At 44.9% G+C, this 17,620-nt stretch overlaps 1 protein-coding gene across 2 annotated transcripts in view; it reads left to right on the forward strand.

The window, feature by feature from the left end:
* Window positions 1–17,620, forward strand: part of SETD2 (SET domain containing 2, histone lysine methyltransferase) — a 66,596-nt gene that overhangs the window by 24,471 nt on the left and 24,505 nt on the right. For both annotated transcript variants that reach the window (XM_037383132.1, XM_037383133.1), the window contains exons 4-12: window positions 1,276–1,407; window positions 2,231–2,359; window positions 5,884–6,007; window positions 7,271–7,348; window positions 7,653–7,750; window positions 9,455–9,581; window positions 11,154–11,288; window positions 11,838–11,966; window positions 14,955–15,593. In XM_037383132.1, coding sequence (XP_037239029.1) covers window positions 1,276–1,407; window positions 2,231–2,359; window positions 5,884–6,007; window positions 7,271–7,348; window positions 7,653–7,750; window positions 9,455–9,581; window positions 11,154–11,288; window positions 11,838–11,966; window positions 14,955–15,593 — 1,591 coding nt within the window. The remainder of the gene's footprint in view (window positions 1–1,275; window positions 1,408–2,230; window positions 2,360–5,883; window positions 6,008–7,270; window positions 7,349–7,652; window positions 7,751–9,454; window positions 9,582–11,153; window positions 11,289–11,837; window positions 11,967–14,954; window positions 15,594–17,620) is intronic.

Genomic DNA, 17,620 nt, shown 5'->3' on the forward strand with positions numbered 1-17,620 from the left:
ATGCTTGCTCTGGCTTTAACACGTAGGTGAGAGCACCTTGCAAGCCTGTAACCAATTCTTACTCCTGGCGCAGACTGCGGTACGGCCTTCTGATGACTTATGCCTATTTTAAATCTTGCCATTTCCTTTAACTTTGTGATCCTTTTTCATCTCGTGGTTCCTCCAGGGTGGTTGAGTAACAGTGCTCCTGCCAGACCACTGGGTACCAAGTGCCAGTGCCGCTGGCACCCAGAGCACCCGGTACAGCACCAGCTTGGGGCAACTGTGTTGGGTTTGGTGTGTTGGGGTCTTAACACTCAAGGCTTTGCCACGTCTTTTCTTCACTAAAATGTTTGGGATTTTTTTCATGTATGTAAATATGTTTTAAAAGATATTCTTGATTCAGAGTCTGAATCAACCACTTATATGCAGATAAACCCTGCTATTTATTTCAATCCAAGGGTTTTTTTCTTACGCCTTTTTTTTTTGTCTTGCTGGGATCCACGCTCCATAGCATTTCCCTAATCATCTCATAGCAACTAAAAAATGCCCTACCTTTTCTGTAACTATGGTTTTGTTTTCTTTTCATTATCTTATTTACAGCAAAGCAGAAGCTTAAGTAGCTAAACCCTCCAATTTGCTTTATTAAAATAATGCTATTTTCAAAGGGTACGTGCATTCAACTAATGGTTTATATATTAATACAGGTTTTCTCCTGGCCTTTGGATCAGCAAAACCAAGTGGACTATTACAAAGTAGCTGAAGTTGAAAGGGATCTCTGGAGACTGTCTCCATTATATGTGATTACAGAATATAGTATTTCATGAGAGGCTAATCAAAGTTTATTCTTCTAGTTTAAACCTGAGAGCTTGTGCTGTGTGGTGAGAAATCCTTTGTCTAGAAAAATTAGGACTGATTTTTTTGGAAATTGTTTTCTTGTATGATGAAATGAAGGGTTTTTAAGCCTTTCTCTGGGTGTAGGTGTGAGTACATGCACGCATCTACATTGAAAGTAAAATTGGATTGTAGACATCAAGGAGAAGGGAAAAGTTAAATATCCTGGGATGTCTTTCTGAGAAATTGTCTTCTGTGATCAGAAAGTCATCACCTCCTGCTCAAAACACAGCAAGTATCCTTGGTGACCCCTGTACCTTCTTGTGGTTGTGCAAAGGTAATCATCCATATGTCCAGTTTCTAGAGAAGAAATTTCCTCCAATAACAGCTGATAAAGATTGAGGAGTAACTTCTCTACCCAGATGCTGTCTAATCTGTATTTCAATGACTTATCCTCAATAGGAAGAAGAATAAATCTCACCGGGATATTAAGCGAATGTTGTGCGAATGCCCTCCTCTCTCCAAAGAAGAGCGAGCTCAGGGGGAGGTTGCTTGTGGAGAAGACTGTCTCAATCGCCTGCTCATGATAGAGTGGTAAGTAGTGTTTCATGTATTGCCAGAATTGGGCAGTGTTCTCTGTGAGGTAACTTGGGAGTCCCTAAAATAATCTAGACTTTCCTGTGCGGTGGCAATGAGCTGTCTGTGTGCTCTCATTTTCATTGGCTGGTGTGGAGTGATCTTCAGAGCCTACACACCAGCACTGAAATCTGACCTTCGGTGATCTGCAGAAGGCTAGACCTTAAACCCCACTAGAAATGGGTGTTTGACCTCCCATTAAAAGGTGCTACAAATGCCTGGAGTCTTCTGCTTCTCAGCCTTAACTCTAGTCCATCATAAGCATTGTTGGAGGGTGTCAGAAATGCAAATACAGCTTTACTTCAGATCATTATTTCCTCCCAGTGTGTGTGAGTGGAAGGGAGGGGACAGGGTGCTTAGTGGGATTCACGCCCTGGCACAAGGATTGTCACCACATGGGGTGGGAGGAGAGGAATCATCTGGCAGAAGCCTTGCCCTTTGGTTTTTATTTCATAGCCTAGGCAGTAGACATAGGGGAAGGGGGTATCTTGGGGGAAGAACCCCTCAAATGTGGGGAGAACAGGCCAGTTCATCGCATTTTGATGATCTGACATAGACGTGCAGCAGCATTACATTCCACATGTTTTTATCTTCCTTCCATAAATAAACTGTCTGCATTTGCATGTTGACAGTCAGATGGTTGTGTTTTTTATAGCAAAACACATTTGAAGGTTTTACACTGAATTTATTATGGTTACTTGGTATCTATTTCCCATCTGAGCCGTTTTTGTTATTGCTGTTGTCCTGCTGGGAATTGATTTGTTCCATTTCCTTCCTTTAGTTCTTCCAGGTGCCCAAACGGTGACTACTGCTCCAACAGGCGCTTCCAGAAGAAACAGCATGCAGATGTTGAAGTGATCCTCACCGAGAAGAAAGGCTGGGGGCTGAGAGCTGCCAAAGATCTGCCATCGTAAGCCTTTGCTCTTCGAATGACATCCTCATGCTATTTTACTCCCTTGTGAAGGGAAAATATGATGCTTGCGTTTGCTTAGTTTCCCTGGCAGTAGATTTGCCGAGGTTCTACCAGCTTTAGATACTGTCCTTGTCCTCTGTCAGGTGTCCCTCTTGGTTACTGGCACCTGTGTATCCACTAACTGTGTGTTAGATCTCCCACTCTGGTTTTGCTCCCTTGTTGTTAGGGTTTCCAACAGACTTGCCATGGCTTCATCTTGTGTTTAATCTGTCTTCCCTTCTTTCTTGTCCCTGTTAAGTGGTGTCAGAGGAGCACACACTCTGGTTGTGTCTCTTCTTCTCTTCCCACCTCTGCAAGACTGACCCTCTTCTTGAACTCTCCTCTGCTTAGGACTACATGAAGATCCCGTGGGGATCCTTCCATGTTAGTCTGTTAGAAGTGGAGCCATTAGCTAGTAAGTGCTGGTTTAACACCAGCCATGCTTACATATACAAGTCTGCATTTTACTCGTCTGTTTCGCCCAAGCCAGATTATATTTGCCTGTTGTGCCTGTATCAGTGCCTTTACCTGGTGTTGGGCACAAAGAAGCTGATGGGACTTGAATGCAAGGGCTGCATGGTGCTTCAGTCCCCTCCTAGGTTGGCAGCAGGATGGATGCTGATAATTTTGGAATTATGGTCTGGTTTGGAAACAGTTGCACTCAAAAAGTGAGTGTGACTGGGAAGAATAGTGCTGGGTACATTTTGCTCTACAGGTGTGTGTGCAAGGAGTAGGTCTGAGATGGGAATGCCCTCTCACTAGGCAGGGTGAGTTGCCTTCTGCCTTGCCGAGCCGGTGCTTTCTTATACTCCCAGTAGTAAAAAAGAGCTTTAAGTGAGGCCACAAGAGAAGAGAGAGGAGTGAGGACATTCAAAGAGCTGCTGGGGCCTGATGCACAAGGTGCAGCAGGAAGAACAAGAAACAGGAGACAAAAATGGGGTTTGCTGGGAGAAGGGAGGAAGGCGGGAGGTGTCTCCAAGTGAGAGGGCTGCGGCGAGCTGCTATGCTGCTATGGCTAGTAAGACTTGGGGTGGATTTCTCTCCCCCAGGTTGAGTCCTCACCATTTGTATGCAGGTTATGTGGGTGTGGGTGTCTGTCAGCTCCATGCAGGGTGCGCAGGAGTTGGTTGTGCTGCTCTGCAGATGAACAGCAGACTTTGTAGAAGAAATGGCTGGAGTGTCCTGCTGTGGGGAAGCAGTTTCACCAGGCTCTGATTTCCGTCTCAAAAGGCTGTGGGATGGGCATGGTGAGTCAGTTTGGCCTCAAGTACACCAGAGACCAAACTTCAAGACAACCTACCTAGAACTTAACTGTGCAAAGATTTTCTGTAACTCGATATTTTAGTGAGTTTCCGTGGAAACTTGATTTTTAATATTTTTTTATTGCTTCTGTTGAAGGTGGAGTTCTGAGGAATCCAGCCATGTTTGTGACACTTAAGAAAGCTGTAGCTCTTATGGCAGGGTTTTTTACTGCTATATCGACTATATGAGACTAATTCACAGGAAGGTACAGGGAAGAGTTTTGATTGCTTTAGAGGGTTATGCCAAGTTATCTAAAATGCAGTGAAAACAATTCTGTGGCTTCAACCCAGTATGTTTAATTGAGAGCAACTTCACACTGTGCTTATGTAAAAGATAACAGCGTTAAGCAATTGTTAAAATGAGTGACGAGCACTCTCCATCACTGTTCTGTTGCACAGCAGCTGTATCAAAGAAGAGAGTGAGCGTTGTAGCATTTTCTGGCTCCTGATATTCCAGATTTGCCAGATAACCTGGCGAGTCCCTGGTGCTGCTGGACCTAATAACCTTTACAAAAGCAGAGTCCTGTTGTTTTTGGAATAACACATGCACCGGGGAATGGTAGTGATAGGGACTGAAGCAGTGGTGCTGTCCTGTATGGAAGTATCACGTCCACTTTTATTTGAAGTTTTAGGAATTTCTTTTGAAGAGAAGGTCTGGAGGTTGTGGTAAAGATGTGGCTGATAGCGAATAGCTCACCATAGCCAGCATTGTGTCTGCTAGGTGGGCTAGGGTCAGGAACGTTGAGAAAGATGGGAAGGAGATAACTGTGTGAAGACCATCTTGGTTAAGAGGGTAAATAAATCAACAAGAGCAGCAAAAGTATCTACTGCAGTTGGCCTGTGTGTGTGTCAAGGGATTTGGATATGGTTCCTCAACATGTGATACAGTGACTTAAGTCAGGCTGGCTGGAACATTGCTTTTATTTCTGCATGTGCAGTTCCGAGAAACAGTTGTTTGGAGAGAGATTTGCAGACTGGCAGAACTTTACTGCACTGCTAAAGCTTGTCTTGGGAGAAGACAACCTCACCTTGGTACCCATCCCATCAGAAGACAGTCTGTGGATGGTCACAAATCCAGTGAAGGCTGGAGAGGTGGTACACCCAGAAGGAGATCTGTCCCACCTGATGTGGGTTTGTTCAGAGATATCCTGCCACTGCACCCCTGTTCTCAGGCTTGGAGTTTTGCAGTTGGGAACTTGAGGGGAGCTAACCCAACTCAGCAGCAGGTCATCAGAAGACCGTTGCTGACACCTTCATGTGGGTATCTGCTAAACACAGGCTGGGGAGGCATGTAGGAGAAAGGTACGGCTGAGTTATTAGCTGAAGGAGCAGATTAGTCTACCAGAACCTTTTCTGGGTGGACGTGGAGATGGGGGAAGATGGACATAATTTATACGTGTGGGCTGGAAGGCCACCACAATACTGTGGGAGGGGTTGGGATTAATGATGGCAAGGAAATGGCATGAGTGATACCTGCCCAGGACTCTGAATGCTTAGTCCAGGTCGAGCTGGGCAGGAGCTTTTGCCTTCCTGGTGCTCTCCTGGTTAAGCACAAGGGAAGGGTTGAAGGGTTCAGGGTGATACTAAGCAACAGAAAATGTAGGACAGGTATCAAGAAAGCGGTATCACAAGGCATCTTAGTAGACTGGAGAGTTTAAAGCCCAGCTGCACTGCAGAATGCAGTCTGTGAGGTTTGTGTCTGAGCGTACGGGTAACTAGTTGTTCGCTTCCATCTCTGCTTTTAAATTCACCTTTCCTACAGTTAAAAAGCATAGTTTACTGACCCCTCACTTCACCCACCAGACCAGCAAGGGGCAGACAGGCTTTCCATTTCAGTTGAGGAAAACCATCTGCCAGCACCTTCTCTTAATACTCCTTATTTTCCTCTTTACATTGCCCAGAAGGTCTTGTTTTATGGAATAAACCTTGCTCAAAGGGGAGCTTTATTCTTGTGTCTGGGCTTTTTGCTGTACTATACCTACCCATATGATAGCATAAAAAAAGAAATTAATCACAATTGCCTGAGATTAAGGCATATAATAGTCATAGCTACACCACCAGGATGACCAGACTGCAAACTGTACTCAGAGAGCCCTTCTCAGCAGCAGTCATTTTCTGTTCCTTAGTGTTGCTTGCTTGCAGCTAAGCAGAGTGATGCTGTTTTCCTCTTGGGCTTTGCAGCAACACTTTTGTCTTGGAGTACTGTGGAGAAGTGCTGGATCACAAAGAGTTCAAGGCTCGTGTGAAGGAATATGCCCGGAACAAGAACATTCACTATTATTTCATGGCCCTGAAGAATGATGAGGTGAGCAGTGTGATTGCTGTGCTTGGCTTTGGGGAGCCTGACTGGGCTTAGCCCTTGGTTACGTACCGCACCGACTCCCTGTGAACCCACTAAGCAATGTCCTGAATCTATTAAAGATGTTTTCGTAAGGAAAGGAAACTTTGACTGGCTTTGTGTTGTTGTGCTTTACTTTTTTTTTGTTTTAACCCATTGCTCAGTTTCAACCTGGTCTAACAGAAGTCTGGTAGCTTAACTGTATCCCAGTGTCCTTGGAGAGGAGAAACTGTCCTCCCAAGAGAAAGGATGGAGAATGGCCCATATCTTCCATGTGAGCAAACTTCTGTGGGAGAAAAAACGTGTCTGTGACCCAGCTTGGGGAGGTGCTTCGAGCCAAACTCAGCCTTCTTGGATGCCCAAGTAAACTAATCTAGGAGACATGCCAAGAAACCGTGTTTCCTTTCTTCCCTTGCTCACAGAGCTGTGTTAAATTGGGACACTTTTAGCTGGTAGAGTCCCTATGTGCAGGATTGCTGTCACTGAAATATTTATATACCAGATGTTCTTAATTATTTATCTTTGCTTCAACTCTATGGGATTGTAGAGCTGCGACACACAGTGTGCAGCCTTGCTTACCTTGGGTGATGGGCCCCCTCTTGGTGAGAACAAAGTGTATAAATAGAAATTTAATTTTATTTTCTGCTTGTCACTTCTGTCAAGACTTTTTCAGTCTGGGTAGCTTTACAGTAAATGAGCTAAAAATACTCTGAATGCTTTTTTCCCTCTTCCCCCCCCGCCCCCAAAGTAAGCAATTTTTGTAGCTGCCATAGGATTGTTATGCGATCACAAGGGGGCACAGAGGAGTATTTCCAGTTACAAGAGGGAGGATGCAGTGATCCAGGACACGACCTTTCTATTCAAGTATGAGGCATGTGGCAGAGATGTTTGGCTTCCCCAGCCCTCATGGTCATTGTGCCACCTAACAGAGGGCTGGAAACAGATACTAGAAATCCAGGATCAATGCCCAACTGAAGAACCCTGTATTAACCTGCAGTGAAAACTAAGAAACACGTACGAGTTGTTTAGTGCTCTTCTTTTTTGGAGGCTCTTAATGTCGCCTGCTCTCCAAACCAAATAAAGTTGATAGCTGGAGCAGCAAAGGGTGTTTGACTTCTACATAGGTTGTGTTCAAACATGTGGCGTTGGTAGCTGTACCACTTCATATCTCTGCCTGGTGCAGAGGAAGGGAGACTGTTTCGCTGTATTTCTTGTTTCTTTTCTTTTCAGATAATCGATGCTACCCAGAAAGGAAACTGCTCTCGTTTTATGAACCACAGCTGTGAACCAAACTGCGAAACACAAAAGGTAAACTGCTGGATCAAAGCTGCTGGCTTTTCACTTCCAACTTAGCAAGCTCAGGGTGAAAAGCATTTCTCCTTTATCTTTACGTCTCTTTGTTTTGGTAGTTGGTTTTTTTGTGTTATTGTTGTAACTTAATGAAATGGAAACAGCTACCTTTGAAATGGGCAAGTGCTGCTGATCCAGTTAGTAAATTTTAAATTTATCAGTGATGCTGTTTGAAGGATTAGCCTTGTTAATCTAAAACAAAACCAGAGCCAGGCCTGGCTTTTCTAATAACTCTTGTCATCTTGTTTTTTCCTTGCCTTAGTGGACTGTGAATGGGCAGCTCAGAGTTGGATTTTTCACTACCAAATTAGTCCCATCGGGCTCAGAGCTGACGTTTGATTACCAGTTCCAGAGATACGGGTATGTTTCAGCTCTCATAAGCTGCTGGAAGTTGGGTTTTGTGAGTGTTGGTGCAATGAAAAAATCCTGCTCCAAAGCAAACCATTGCAAAGCCTCGTCTAACAGAGTGGTTCTAAATGAGCTGGAATTCAACTATATAAAAAGCTACCTGAATAAAGTTTCTTCCATTTCTAACTCAAGAGATTGGGAGAGGAATTTCCCATTGATTTAATATGTCTTTTCCAGTGTCACTTTATTGCCTTTTTGTTCCACTTCATACCACCTCTCCCCAGTGGAAATTTCCCAGATAATTATTCTGACTGTTTCTTTCCCCCTGTCTAATCATTAATTACCCAAGCTCCAGACTTTGCAATACTCTTAAATAATGCCCCTTCTCCCCCACCCACTCCTGTTTTATGACTTTGTGAATACTTGCGGAGCTGTAAAACGAACAGATAGCACATTCCCTCTTCCTGTCTGACTCCAGAAGTGCAGGTGTGCAAGCTCCAGTATCTGCTTTGGCTCCCTTCTCTAAACCTGAGCCTAGTATTTTTGTATTACTGCTTGTCCAGGTGTATGGTGCAATATTTCACTCTTTATTGTGATGAGCACAAAATAGCATCTGACAGACTTGAAGCAGACTAATTATAAGATTAATTGTAGGTCCATTTTATAATTCCCTTCTAACTGAATACAGTTGTTTAAGGAATGTCTCCTCCTTTTCCTTCTGGATCCTGTCTTCTGTGGCTCTTTCTGTAAGCAGGAGAATCAGAAATTAATTTTTAGTTGCATTTTTAAAGTATTTGTGCTAAAGTGCCAGATGCTGACATGCAGTTTTCTGCTCCTGGTGCAAACTTGCAGCAAGGCAGGCAAACAAACTTAGCCTCAGCCTTTCTGGTTGCTCTTGCAGCAAGGCCTGTGGTATTTCTAGGCCTGTGTGGATCTCTAAAGCTGGGGAAGGTCACGTAATAAGCAGTCTACACACCCATAATTTTATTTTTGTTGGTATATGGCTTGGTGAGAATCCTGAGGGTTTTGTATTGTGGCCCTGTTAGGGTCTCCCTGATGGGCAATCATTTTGCTGTATTGTTGCGTATTTGAGTTCAGTGAGTCTAGACTCATCTCACTGGAGGTTTCCAGCCCTGATGTCTTGGTTGTGCTTCCTGAGCTCAGGTTCTGCTTCACAGAAGATCCTGTAGTTGATCTTCCCTGGTTCGTGCCACTCATACTGCGGAGCCATGTTCCACCACTGGATTATGCACATACGAAAAAAGCCCAAACCATTCTCCCAAGCAATTGTGGCATATATAGTTTAAAATCTACAGTATGTCAGGTAGAAAATTGTAGAAATATTGCCTGAGGATAATATAATTTATCTCTCTCCTCTCTGTAGCTGTATATCCGTGCAAAAAAAATCTTCCACCTGAATCTTAGTACTTCCACAGATCCTCAGCCTGTTCTTTACCCTGTTTTAAGCTATAAAATGCAAGCCTTTTTCCTAATGGATTATAATCCTGATTATATATTCATTAGGAAAATGGATATATTCATTGCAATGTGTGGTAAGAAGTTAGCAGACACAACGGCCTCACCTTTTCCTTTCTGGTTCTTGGTTGTGGACCTACAAAGGGCCTGGAAGTGAAGCAGGCTTTGGTTTCCAGGTGAGACAATGGCGTCATGGTAGCGCTGTTACTAACCTGCTGTGTTGCTTATGCCCACCACCAGCAAAGAGGCTCAGAAATGCTTCTGCGGCTCAGCCAACTGCCGGGGTTACCTGGGAGGAGAGAACAGGGTCAGCATCCGAGCTGCTGGAGGGAAAATGAAAAAGGAGCGCTCGCGTAAGAAGGACTCGGTGAGTCTGATTCTCCTTTGTGTGCACATTTTTATATATTTCTGAGAGTAGCAGCAACTAAGGGCTGACCCTGGGCTTGATCCTCTCTTCAGGTCACCTCTGTAATCTTCTGTGATCAATGAATCACGATGACCTCAGGGTTCAGTCTTCTCCATGGATGTTTTTGTATCACTGTATTTCACAGCGGCCCTGAATACTTGTGGTTTTTTGGAGCTTTAGTTAAATCTGTATTTCCTTTCTAAGGATTACTTAGCACAAAGTCCCACCAGAGAGGGACTTTCACAGCTACAATATCTGATCATCAATACTGCACGCTGCTAAAAAACACACTAAATTTATAAACATTGGTGAAAGACTGGCAATACCAGCTTCACCATTTAGGACATTAAATCTGAAATTTGACAGCTGAAAGGGTGCAGATGTTTGCTGTCTCCAGGCTGGGATGTGAAACTTGAATCTCGTAATTGCTTTGGCCTAGAGGCAAGGCTGCTTCCAGGAGGAACTTGTGTGAACATGTGTCGTATTTTTGCTGGTTTCAGTTACAGTTGTGTTTGCAGATGCACATGAATGAAATATGTAACTCAAATCCAGGTGGTTCTTTTTGTCTTTTTATTTTTTAGTCTTTTTATAGCTTATTATGCCTGTGATCCTCAAGTGGTTCTGTGAACCTAGTCCCCACATGGAATAGCAGGCATGGGTTCACATGGTAGATGTAGGAAACTGTGGAAAGAAGTCAGAGCAAAGCAGTCCGAAGGAGTTCTTCTTGGGTGCAGACTGCTGTAAGAAACTGCACGGGCTCTTTTTGCTTCCTCTAAAATGTAAAGATATAAAGAAGGTACAAACCTCTGTTCCTACAGATGAGGTTTGTTACCTGCTCTTTTGGGAGAAGCTACCTTCTAAAAATGCCAGCTTCATTTTTATTTGCTGTATCAGAGAGTCGGGAAGCCAAGAAATTATAAGTCAGTTATAAGGTGCTTTAAAATGCTAATTGGTGGCACTGCGCAGTAGGCTGAATTCTGAAAGTTGATGTTTTGGTGTCCGTGAATGCGCCTCTGGTTCTAAATATTATAAATACCCATTAGGTATTTAAAGAAGTAAATCTGTCTGCAATTAAAGATAATCTCTTGGTGCACATCTGTTTTCCTACGTGAAAAAATAAACTTGCGACTGGGAGTATTTTGGTGCATGCACCTGGAATTTCCTCCGTGCAGCATTAGATGTATACATCTGCAACCGTCAGGGGAGGTGGGTGCTGGAGTTGAGGGATTCCTGCATGTGTGCCAGCTGGGAGTGCAACTGGTTGTCCTCTGTCCCCAGTATAAACACAACTGGTGGGAACAGTGTGCTCCTGTTACAGGGTTTGAGGTCTAAAAAAACCCCTGTAATAGGCCAGATAAAAGAAGCCCAACCACGCTGAGTCCAATTAAAGCCAGGCTTCTTTTCCATATGGGCAAATGGCTTGGGAGAGGCTTCTCTGGGCTCGCAAACCCAGGGAACGGATTGCCTCTGCCATCAGGTAGGGTGGCACGAGCCTGGCACGACCTGAGAGTTGTTTTTCTTTGGCCGTGGTAGGTGGACGGGGAGCTGGAAGCACTGCTGGAGAACGGAGAGGGTCTCTCCGATAAGAACCAAGTTCTCAGCTTATCCCGGCTGATGGTTCGGATCGAAACACTGGAGCAGAAGCTCACCTGTCTCAAGCTCATACAGGTGAGGAGGACGGGGCTGAAGGGCAGAGATCCAGGTCCCGTTAAAGCAGTGTCTTGGAACTCTTGTTGGGGGGGGCGGGGGAAGGTGGGAGAAAGGTCTCCCGTTTCTAGAAGCAAATTCCTTGTACGTAAGGGTTTAGACACAGAGTAATTTATCAGTTTAGAACCACAGCTGTCTTATTTCCAAGATTATTCAGCGGTTTTACCTGTGGCTGGGTGCAGATGAGCTGCAGGCACTGGTCTGTGCAGGCCGCTGCCATTGGGCATTGCTCCCCGGGCCGGGCCCCACCCCCGGTAACGGCCGCTAACGGGCGCTAACGGCCCGGCGCTAACGGCCCGGCGTCGGTTACTGCTGCCACTCCTGCCACTCCGGCAGCCGGGCCCTGCGCTGCTCGCAGCAGGTGCCTGGTTCTGGCTTCTGCCGTGGGTTTGGCAGGTAGTGTAGGCCCAGTTGAGCAGTTAGCCATATCAGCCTGTGGAAATTCAAGGGATTTTTGCCTTTAAGTCTCTGACTGTCCCCACGGGCTGTCTTGCACTTTGGCTTGTCCAGAACACGCACTCGCAGTCCTGCCTGAAGTCCTTCCTGGAGTGTCACGGCCTATCTCTCCTCTGGATTTGGATGACAGAGCTGGGCGATGGGAGAGGAAGCACTGCTAACAACCTGAAGTTGCAGCTGGAGGTCAGTAATTCCCTCGGGTTTGAAGTTTTTCTAATAGCTTTGCTAACTGCTCAGAAACATAACGGTTTTCTTTTTCTTCTAATGTACCTATTATATGCCAAGTGTTCATGAAAACACACTCGGGTATCCTCAGAACTAAGCCTTAAAACTTCTGCTTTAAGGGAGATCTTTAATATATGGAAATAATTTATTTTTGTGGTTTTACTTAGATTTCTGAGATAGAGACATGAGCCAGACTTAAAGACCGTTGCTGTTTGTTCCGTGCTGAACAGCACAGGGAATTTGAGGTATTGATGGTTTGAAGTGAAACTTGAATATTTCTGTTTTCTGTATGTACTTTGCCATTGCATAAAAAAAGACATCTGGAAGCTTCTTTATTAAAGAGGCTTCTACAAGAAAGTTGCTATGCAGTCTGGAGAGGTGCACACAGTCCTGCATCCTGAGCAAAAAGCAGAAGCTGTGTGATCTCTAGAGCTCAGCCTCTCCTCTTGCTGACTTCTGTGTTTTTTAGAAACGGTGACAACCCTTCCCAACCCTGCTTCTTTAGGTCAGCATGTTTTTTATCTCCTAGACAAATCATGTCTGGCTCATGCCTTTTTCTTTTTTAACTCTGTGGGTTCAGGTGTTCCCTCTGAGAAATGGGTGCTGTTGGTATCAAGAGGATGAAGAGCTGTCTTCACGTGCTTTTGTGAGCCTTCAGCTCTTAGAGTGGGATGAGGATACCTGAAGGTTTTTGGAGTTCAGCTTGATACCAGGCTTAATAAGATGGCGTCTGTGCCTCTCTCGAAGTGCCTGTGCTGCTGGTGGGGAGGGGGGCAGCAGATGTCCTATAGGAAGGCCACTGGTTCCATGGCCTAGTCCTCACCCATCATTTAGACAAAGTCCTGGCTGTAAATACCTGGAATACTTTGGTGGTAGTGGGTAAGGGGTCTCTGATGTTAAGTCAGATCTCGCTGACTTGCAGGGTTTGAGCAGACCTACCCATACTTCATCTGCCTTACGCTGTGCAGAGCGTGTTGCTGATGGGCCATGCATGTTGTGTGCAAGGCATGGATTCAGTGGGTGCCTCCAGTTTTCTGCTGATGTGCTGTGGCTTTTCAGTACTTCTAGGCAAAGCAGAACTGCTTGACAGGTGCCGAGTCAAGGTTTCTCTCACTGCGGTGCGTCACCCCTGTGCTGCTGTATGGGGAGGCCCTGCTCGTGAGGCTGCAGAAGGAGCTTTTGAGACCAAAACTACGGGGGGCTGAGTTAATCTGCTGCAGTAACTGCTCTTTGGAGGGAGCTGAGCTATTCCCCTTTGGGACTGTAGTCTTTTCTTCTTTGGGCTAGGTAGGATCCATCCCACTTTATAGATATTTAAACTGTTGCTCCAAGGGAGTCTCAGCTCTGGATTTTTGTATATATAGTGCCTACCCTCCTTGCTCCCTGATGTACAGGTGCCATAGCATTGCAGAGCTGCTGGGTAGCTTGCTTCTGACTCATCTTTGACCTCTAGCTTTGGAGAATTTGATGGTCCAGTTAAGGTTAGACTCCGTTTTTCCCCTACAATAGATTCAAGCACTCAGCCTCATTGATCTCAAACCCAGAGCGACTCCCCTGCAAGGTTCAGGAGGGAAGCTGAATTGCTGTGGTGGTGGTGGCTTCATTTCCACTCTCGATGTGCCTGGTCACAAGCTACTGTCAACTTTAGTGGGCTTTTGTGGATTGGAAATATTCTTTTAAAATCCAGGTAATTCTTTACTGAGTTGCCAGTGAGGCTTGTAGTAGGGGCCAGACCACACTTAGCTTTTTTTTTAAAAAACCCTGTTATTAAAAAAAAAAAAAAAAAGGTCTTTTGGCCATCAGATGCCAGTGGCAGAAATTATCATAATACCATAAACCATTTTCTGTCCTTCACTCCTGGAGGGCTGGTTTTGAAAATGAACAAGTTACAAAGCCCTGTAAGAAGGGGTGGCTATCTCTTGCTTCAAAAACAGGGGTTTGGGGCCAGGTCTCAGGAGACACATTGCTGAAGTCACTAGCTGGATCCTGAAAAGGTTGTGCTCATATAATGTCTGGTGCTTCTGTCTGTGCCCGCGATCCCCATTCCCACTGACAGGTTTTGTGAAAGGATTTTGGAGATCTTTTCAATAATTTGATTCTCTTCTCATCTCAGACCTTGGACAGAACCCACCTGAGGCTATGCTTTTTGACTGGTCTCCAGGGGAAAGCACTGTAGCATATGTGCTGGGGTCTCTGACAGTGTTGGCTTCATCACCTGGTACCTCCGGGTGTTTCCCAGTGTCTAAAGGAGGATAGGTCTTCCAGGGACTGCCTTACTGGGTACTGTAGAAGTGTTGTGGTACTGGGAGTGCAGGTGCTAGCAGCAGCCTTATTTTCTGGGCCAGATTAAATCAGCTGGAAGTACCATTGGTCAGAGCATGCTTGCCTTGTCTTGTGGTTTGGAGCTCCGCAGTTGTCCATATCTCTTTGTGCTTAAGGTTTCACTCCACAAGCAGCAGGCTGTCTCCTTCCTGCTGACGCCAGTAACAACTCCAGCTTCTGCTGCAGCACACAGCACTTTGTCTGGGGCAAATCTCTTCTGTTTTGACTGCAGATACATCTTAATGTTTCTGATCAGGTTTTCTTTCATGTGGTACATCTGACAGCTGTATTGTTGTACTGCTTGTCCTAGGAAAGGGTATGGCCAACTGGAAGAGTCTGAGCTCTTTGAAATCAGTTTAATTGCAACCAATTGCTAAATTAGTTTAATTGCTTAATACTTGTGCTCGCTGTTTTCCACCCACTCATAGTTTATTTGCTCTCAGCAGAAGTTCATCTCTGCAGCTCAGCTTTGAGAAGGGATGCAGCTGTTCCTGACCCATGACCTGTCACCATCATATTGATGTTTCAGAGTTACCTCTTACTGAGAAAAGGAAATTGTTCCAGGTTGGAGACACCTTTAAATTCTGATGGCTCTATCAATGTGGGTTTTGTCTTTGCATTTAGATTATGAAGACACTAGAGCTCCTGCCTATACCTACGAAGAACATGCTGGAGGAGAGCAAAGTGCTTCCTGTTATCCAGCGCTGGGCTCAGACCAAGACTGCTGTCCCACAGCTCAGCGAAGGGGATGGCTACTCCAGCGAGAACACCTCACGGGCTCACACACCGCTCAACACACCAGATCTTTCCACCAAGCAGAGCACAGAAGGTGACATGGACACGCCGAAGAAGCTGGTATTTCGAAGGCTGAAAATTATAAGTGAAAACAGCATGGACAGTGCCATCTCAGATACAACCAGTGAGCTGGAAGGGAAGGAGGGCAAAGAGGACCTGGACCAGCTGGAGGGTACCCCAGTGGAGGTGCCAGAGGAGCAGCAGCAGCAGGAGATCAAAGCTGCTGTTGATGTGCCGATGGAGAGCAGCAAACCCCAAACTGTGGAGCTGGAGGCAGAGCCTGAAGCAGAGGTCAAAGAAGGCAACGGTGCGAAGCTGGAAGAGCCCATTACAATGGAAACACCATCTCAAGATGAAGAGGAAGGTGTCTCTGACGTTGAGAGTGAGAGAAGCCAAGAACAAACAGACAAAATTGTGGATGTGAGCGACTTGGCTACAAGGCTGCTCGACAACTGGAAAGAGCTCAAGGTAAGAGGCACCTGCCTGCAGCTACACCACCTCTGCTCTTGCTAAGGAAGATGCAGAGTTGTTTGCAGTTCAGTACAAACAGGGCTAAGTTACTGTTCTGTCAGTAAATGCTTGACAAGATTGCCTTTTCTATGCAAAAGGACTTTTCCAGGTGCTTTCTATATATATCCTTCCACCACAAACCACCCTGTACATGACTTACAGTAGATTTCCAGGCGTCGGTGCATTGCACTCTGAAAACAGCAGACAGTTCAGTTTGGGCACCACAAAGACACCTTAGTCTTCCATTTACTGTTTAGGCTGTTCAGGGGGAGGACAGCTCTAAGGGATTGAGGTTCTGTTCTCAGCTGATCATTAAAAGAAGCTAGCAGCAGCGCCACATGCATTTTTGGTTGAAGTGGCCCAGTACTGGTCAATGTTGAAACAAATTAATGGACTGTCTACTCCTAAATTCTATTATCACAAAATTGTCAGTGTTTCCTGGCCTGTTAACATCTGCTTTTCATCTGCAACATACAGAGCCTCCAGAAACCGGTCTGTTGGCCATATTGCGTTCTCTTGATAGCTGTGCTGGGTTAACCTCTGATTTTTGCAGTTGGTGTTTAGATCAGGTAAATACTCAGATTTGTGGGTGTTATTTGAGCCTTTAAAGACTGCTAGAGTATGCAGCTGCTTACAGTTTCATTCCCATCAAGGTCTTCCTCGAGCAGATAACATCTTTAAGAGAAGGGCTTGCTGGCTGCAGGCTGCCTTCTCTTCTCTGGAATCAGGCCCCTGTCCCTGCGCACCATTAAGTGGCCACCTTGGCCGCTTGGTCTTCAGCCAACAGCTTTTTTTGGTGGGACATAGGCTGACATTCCAGTAACTCACCACTGGACGCTTCAGGCATTCTTTGGGGTTTCTTTAGCTCTTTGGAAACTTCTTGTCCATCTGCTGCTTCTGTAGAGTTATATTTCTTATAACATATTCAAGAGTGAGATGGGTGGGAGCCTTTTAAGTTGCTTTTACACTTTAATAGGTGTAAAAGCAGCATTTGCTGAGGATCCAGCAAAGGAATTGAAGGTGGTGCCATGCTTCTTGCATGGTGTGGTCTTGGTGGGAAAGGTTGTGGAGGGTCTTCTGCCCTTCCCTTAATCAAGTGTCTGCCCATTTTTAATTATTGGAAGTAGTCTTTAAGCAATTTTATCTTTTATGATGCATTAATCTAACTAAAGATGTTATCTACCCATTGAATCTGATATCGAGTAATGATTTAGGAGAGGGTAATAAAAATAATGGGTGTTAGGCATACCACAGCGCCACGTGCAGGTGGGGGAGATCGCAACTTTGAGTCTGTGAACCTTTGCTTGTACCGTTCAGCAACTGTAGCTACAAAAATTAGCATTTATAAAAAGTATTTAGAGTTTTACATAAGATTTAAGAGAAATCTTACCTTAATCTCTGAATTTTTCAGAAGAATCAGATACTCTTGAACATTTGCAGAATTTGAGCATAATCATTTGTGCCATAAAGCTTAGTGGGAGAAGAGGTGAGATTTTACTGTACAAATGACTAAAAGAAGTTTCTACAGAGAAGTGAGGTTGTGTTTCTTTATTCCCCCCTCCCCCCCCCCACCCCTTACCAGGTGGATCTGATTATTAACTAGATTTTAATTTGCAGAGTTAAAAATTTTTGTGAGCCTCACGGTTTTATTTATTGAAGTGATACTGTCAAATTGAATTTATGATTAAATTGAGAGTCCTTTTCCATCCATTGCTAATACCTGGGATTGTTTTAACTGAAAGCTAAATCAAGTCTGAGTCCTACACCGCTTTGGAGATAGACTTGCTTTGGACTACCCAGGCTCAGTTTTCTGTTTGCAACCAGGCATGTTCGCTTCCAGGATCACATGCTGCAGTGTTTAAAGTTGAAACAGCACAGAAAAAATGTTGAAAAAGGCTTAATGAAAGGTGTGAAGTCTCACAAAATTAGTGACTCCTCCAAAATGTTGGTTTGAGACCAAATTTGATCTGACAGTGTCATTTTCT

This window comes from Falco rusticolus, chromosome 4 (genome assembly GCF_015220075.1).
Source record: "Falco rusticolus isolate bFalRus1 chromosome 4, bFalRus1.pri, whole genome shotgun sequence".
Lineage (NCBI taxonomy): Eukaryota > Metazoa > Chordata > Aves > Falconiformes > Falconidae > Falco > Falco rusticolus.